Source organism: Arachis duranensis, chromosome 5, assembly GCF_000817695.3.
Source record: "Arachis duranensis cultivar V14167 chromosome 5, aradu.V14167.gnm2.J7QH, whole genome shotgun sequence".
Lineage (NCBI taxonomy): Eukaryota > Viridiplantae > Streptophyta > Magnoliopsida > Fabales > Fabaceae > Arachis > Arachis duranensis.
This window is the reverse complement of record NC_029776.3, coordinates 90129503-90134212: the sequence shown is the minus strand read 5'-3', so window position 1 is coordinate 90134212 and position 4710 is coordinate 90129503. Positions and strand designations below refer to the sequence as shown.

At 38.8% G+C, this 4710-nt stretch overlaps 1 protein-coding gene across 1 annotated transcript; it reads right to left on the bottom strand.

Annotated features, from left to right (window-relative positions):
* Positions 1-311: 311 nt before the first annotated feature.
* Positions 312-4489, bottom strand: LOC107490263 (uncharacterized). The gene is made up of 7 exons (XM_016111019.3): positions 4473-4489; positions 4111-4326; positions 3861-3993; positions 3340-3443; positions 2506-2647; positions 2280-2420; positions 312-2055 (listed from the first exon to the last, which is right to left on the bottom strand). The coding sequence occupies exons 2-7, from the start codon at positions 4149-4151 to the stop codon at positions 691-693; spliced, it is 1926 nt and encodes a 641-aa protein (XP_015966505.1). The 5' UTR covers positions 4152-4326; positions 4473-4489; the 3' UTR covers positions 312-690.
* Between the last annotated feature and the right edge of the window lie 221 nt (positions 4490-4710).

The following is a 4710-nucleotide window of genomic DNA, read 5'->3' as shown; positions in this document are numbered from 1 at the left end:
CATAATAGTGGGCGGTCCAATCTTTACCTTCAAAACATCCGTAATTTCTCAAAGCAGAAAAGGAATGTCCAAAAACAAAAGCAGAAAAGGAAAAGGCTGCCCTCGTCCAAAAAGTAAAATAAAGGAATAGGCTGCCAGATCCTTCATTCTTCTTCCTCCGCTCCCAGCCTCGCCCTCTCTCCCCTTTTTATCTTTTAACCAAATAAAAGAAAAAAGTTCGCATAAAAGACTGCCACAATTGTGACACAACTTCAGCAATGTTCAAGAAGTTTTGAGATGTTAGTAGGCAATGACCAGTTACTCTCATGAAATACACGTAACGCACTTTTCTCATATCCTCAACTCGCAGAAGATAGGAATACGATCCATTTCTATTACAAACTTTCACAATCATGAAAGGTCAAAATGTTGCGTATAAAACACCTATGCTACCTCCATTAGTAGAGACGATGCAGAGCAACTGTTGTCAACCAACACGGGTAAGGCCATGGCTAATAAAGAAGGAACTGTTGTCAACCAGGTACAGAAATGGATTAACGGAATAGTCAACAATCTGCAATTATAATCCCACCTGGGAAATCTTCATCAATACCGACACTTCAGATGATACCACAGCACCACGATCATAATCACTGCAATCACCAACAATATGCTAATAAAGAAGGAACTTATTCATTATAATTTTATGCGTTATGATCCTCTCAAGGCTGCCATCCTAGCAGCTAAATCATCATAGTCAGGTAACTTGGGATGCACATGCCGAGCTTCTTTTGATCCATCTGCCTGAAACGTAGCAGCACGATTGAATAGTTTGACTTTGTTAACTTCCATAGCTCCTGATTCTTCATGAGGAAGGGATGCTGATCTCGGTGGATGAGTCGCAATCCCTGGTGTCTCATCAGGTCCTCCTAAGGTTCCATTTTTCACAGAAGAGTTATCAATTTGATGTCCATGGCGAGTTTTAGACTTTCTTCTTGATTTTTCAGGCAAAGGGATGGATGGCTTTTTGCTATAATGGATCAGCAACCTATCTATTATCCTCTCATCTTCATCAGTCTTATGCCGCTCATCATCAAACAAGATTTGCAAGCCACGCTTTGATTCATCTCGTCTCCTGCTCCTTGATTTTCTACCAACTTCAGCATCTTCATTACTGCCATCGTCGTTATTAGATCGTGATTTTGAGTGCTTCCTCCTCACAGATTTGTGTTTTAATGAAGGGGATTCTGCAGCATCTTCACGAACAGATAGCTCGTTTTCATGACTCTGTTTATTTGGTCTTGAATGTCCATTGGCCTGCTGATCTTGTTCAGAATTATCCGAACCCAACTGGGTCCTCTCAGATGAGGACCCAGCATTGGGATTCTCCGGTGCTGAAGGATATGCAGGGATGCCAGAAGATACCAAGTTGTTTTCACGTATGGTGCGTTTAGAGTTATGCTTGACATAAGGGGGTGGGATGGCATTATTGTAGTAGGACTTTACCCTAGGAGTTTCATCCCTTTGGGCTTGTCTCTCATGTACGCCACCATGAGCAAATGGTTCATTCGCATTGTTACTTGAAGGAAATCCAGCACGACCAGGAGACTTCCTAGAAGTGGCAGTGTCCTTGCTTTCTCTTAAAGGGATGGCATTCCCCCAACTATTATGCAGATTGGAACCACCTTGGAATTGTTCCACTATGTTATCCTGAGATGAAGATCCAGTTGGTTTTAGCATACTACCCTCCTTCCAATATCCTCTATCACTCTTCTTAGATGTAACATCTACCCTTTGTGGTGACGGATCACTGCGACCATCCCTTTTCTGATAGACCTCGTCACAACTATTTGGCTGATTGAATCCATTTTCAGGTTGTTTGGATTTAGAACGAAGATCATTTTCATCTCTTTTCGAAACAACAGCTTCCTTGCCATAGTGGAGTCTGTGCTCATCATTTGGATAGCCAGGACTTCTCTGTAAAAAAATATCATGTTTGACTCCTTTCGAGGCCGCATCATTTTCATGTAATGGTTTATTATCTGTCGGATGATTATGCTTGACTGTATTTTTTCCCTGCACAAGCATATATAGTGTTTTCCACCAGGGAATTATAATTTTAGAAAATTTCTCAAAACCGTATCCCACCAGGGAAATAAAAAGGATGTGCACAAAAGTAACTATATAAAACTGAAGGAAAAAATGTAAGTAAATTTAACTAGTTAAGAGTTGGGATTTTTTTTTTCAAATAGACAACGAAGTTAGTCAAGTAATTAAACGGGAAAGAAAGAAGACAGCACCTGAGCAAATGCAACTGATTTTGACATCCTCAGCTCAAAAGCTTTGGAGTCCCACTTTATTGAAAATTCTGAAGCAATATCCTGCATCAAGCGGACCTTCATCTCCAGTGTAAAAATCTTCGAATTCAAATTTGCTGCAAACTGATAATTAGCAATTTAGGTGTCAGTTTAGAAACAAAATCATAAATATGTAAAACCTTTATTACAAAGGAAAGTGAAAAGTAACCTCTTGATTAACATAACATTCTAGGTCCCCGTATCTCTCCTGAAACATTTGCCGAAGATCACGCAACTCTGGTAAATCAGAAAATCTTGCCGCGGCAAACATCAGAGTGGATATAGCCTCCCTACATTCCTCAGGGCATCCACTGAAAGAAATTGGAGCAGTTGAAGCACGTTAAATATCCATTTCGAATTCAGCGCCAGATATTTAGACAGTATAATAGTACATATCGACCCACTAAAAAGAAGGTTCACATCATCATTTCACATGATATAATATTCTGATATAAAAAATGTAACATCTTAATAAAATAATTTATGTTAAGTAGGTGGTGATTAACGAATATTCCTTGGCATTTTGTTGGACCGTTCTCTACTTCACATGCATACCATAGCATTATATGATTATTATTTTTAGATAATGAAATCTAGTCACAAAATTGGGACAGAAACATATGAAAAAGGATTGGATGAATTTGAATTTTGAACAAGATACAGCCTTGATTGTGTCACTTTCAGAAACATCCAAAAAGAAGTGGCCTGAGAGATATGACCACTTATTTCTCTATGAGACGTTGTTCGGCGCATTTGAATATTTGATTGGAGCCTGGTTTGACAATTCTCGATCACCCATTGAAATAATCCAAAGTTTTACACATTACACAACTAAAAGATTTATAATTCCAGCTTTATCAAATGATCAATTCAATTATATATATATACACACACATATCAAGCCTGGCAGATTGACTTGATCAATTATCATGGAAAAACAGCTTTCTGTTTGGGGGAAAATAAGAGAATCAACATGTAATTAATAGTTAAAACAGATTCGTACCTTAGTTTCTGCAGCACTGAGAGGTGTTTCAACACAAAATCGCATGATTGCTCAATAAAATCATAACAAGATGACAGTGTCAACTCAGCAATCAACCCTTCAGCCTGTAATTGTATAACCATATCGCGAACAAGATTAAAGCTCAAAAGTTAAGGGGAAAAAATACAGATAATATTTGGCACAACTTTATGAAAAGCTCTCCTAAATTCATTTTCAATTATACAAGAACAGTCACATCAGAGAGTCTTGCATCCTCTATATGCTTTAGATTTTAGAAACAGAAACTTTTTCTCAGCTCAGTCAATTTCAATTCTAAAAACAAAACATATCTCAAAATCCTTTGACTATCAGTTGAATCTAGCTAAGACCAAAACTAACACGTTCTTCTGAACACGAAACGGAAGATTGAGAAGCTGTGCATTGAACTCAGAGATCGAGTTCAGCGAAGAATCTCATCTCGCGTCATCGAGTCCACAAATATCATGAAACAAAAACAGAAAAAAGAAATAAAAATCAATTACTCTGTTGTAAGCATTGTCCTCTAAGCGATTCGCAAGCAGATCAGCGATGTCTCTCTTAAGAAACTTCTCCGTCGCCTTCCTCCTCCTCCTTATCACATCGATCCGATTCTTCGTCTGTTTAATCAACGATTTGCTGAAAAAAAAATAAAAGGAGATAAAATGAGAAACGAAAACCACAATCGACGTAACGGTAATGAGGTGAAAGTTATGAAGAAGGAAGAAAAGAAGCAGATAAATCAAAGTGCGGAACCATTTCGCGGCGAATCCCCGACCGAGGAGGCCGTCGAACATTTTTGAAAGATCTGATTCGGTGGCGCGACTCAATGAACGAGCTGACTCGGGAGCTCAGAATGTGAGATTCGCCATTGACGAAGCCACGTTCATGTTTCTTACGCTTATTTATTCTTCGTTTTCTTTCTTCACACACAGCAATAGCACAGAACTCTATGTAGTGGAAGACCAACAACTGAAACCAGAAGAAAGGGAAAGCAAATAAAAGAGAGACAGCAGAATATTATTATTAAGGAAATAAAATAAATGAAAATAAAAATGCAATTTGTTTCTTTTACTAGAGCTAAGCAAAAGGACGCTTTTTCAAGGTTAGTCAATTACCGGAATGACCTTTGGCTTTTGCGCGACGGTGATGGTAACGTGACCGGCGGTGTTTTTGGTAAGAATGATGGAGGCTTTTATTAAGTGTGCTCGCAAGGGAGGGAAGTAGATTGAGGAGAGGGAGATGAACCGTTGGATCTCATGACTGTTTACGGCGCTTTAAACGTGATGAACGGTCACCATATTGGATTCGTGAGACCAATAGATGGAATCTGTGTGCTTTGTGCTGAGCTTTTGT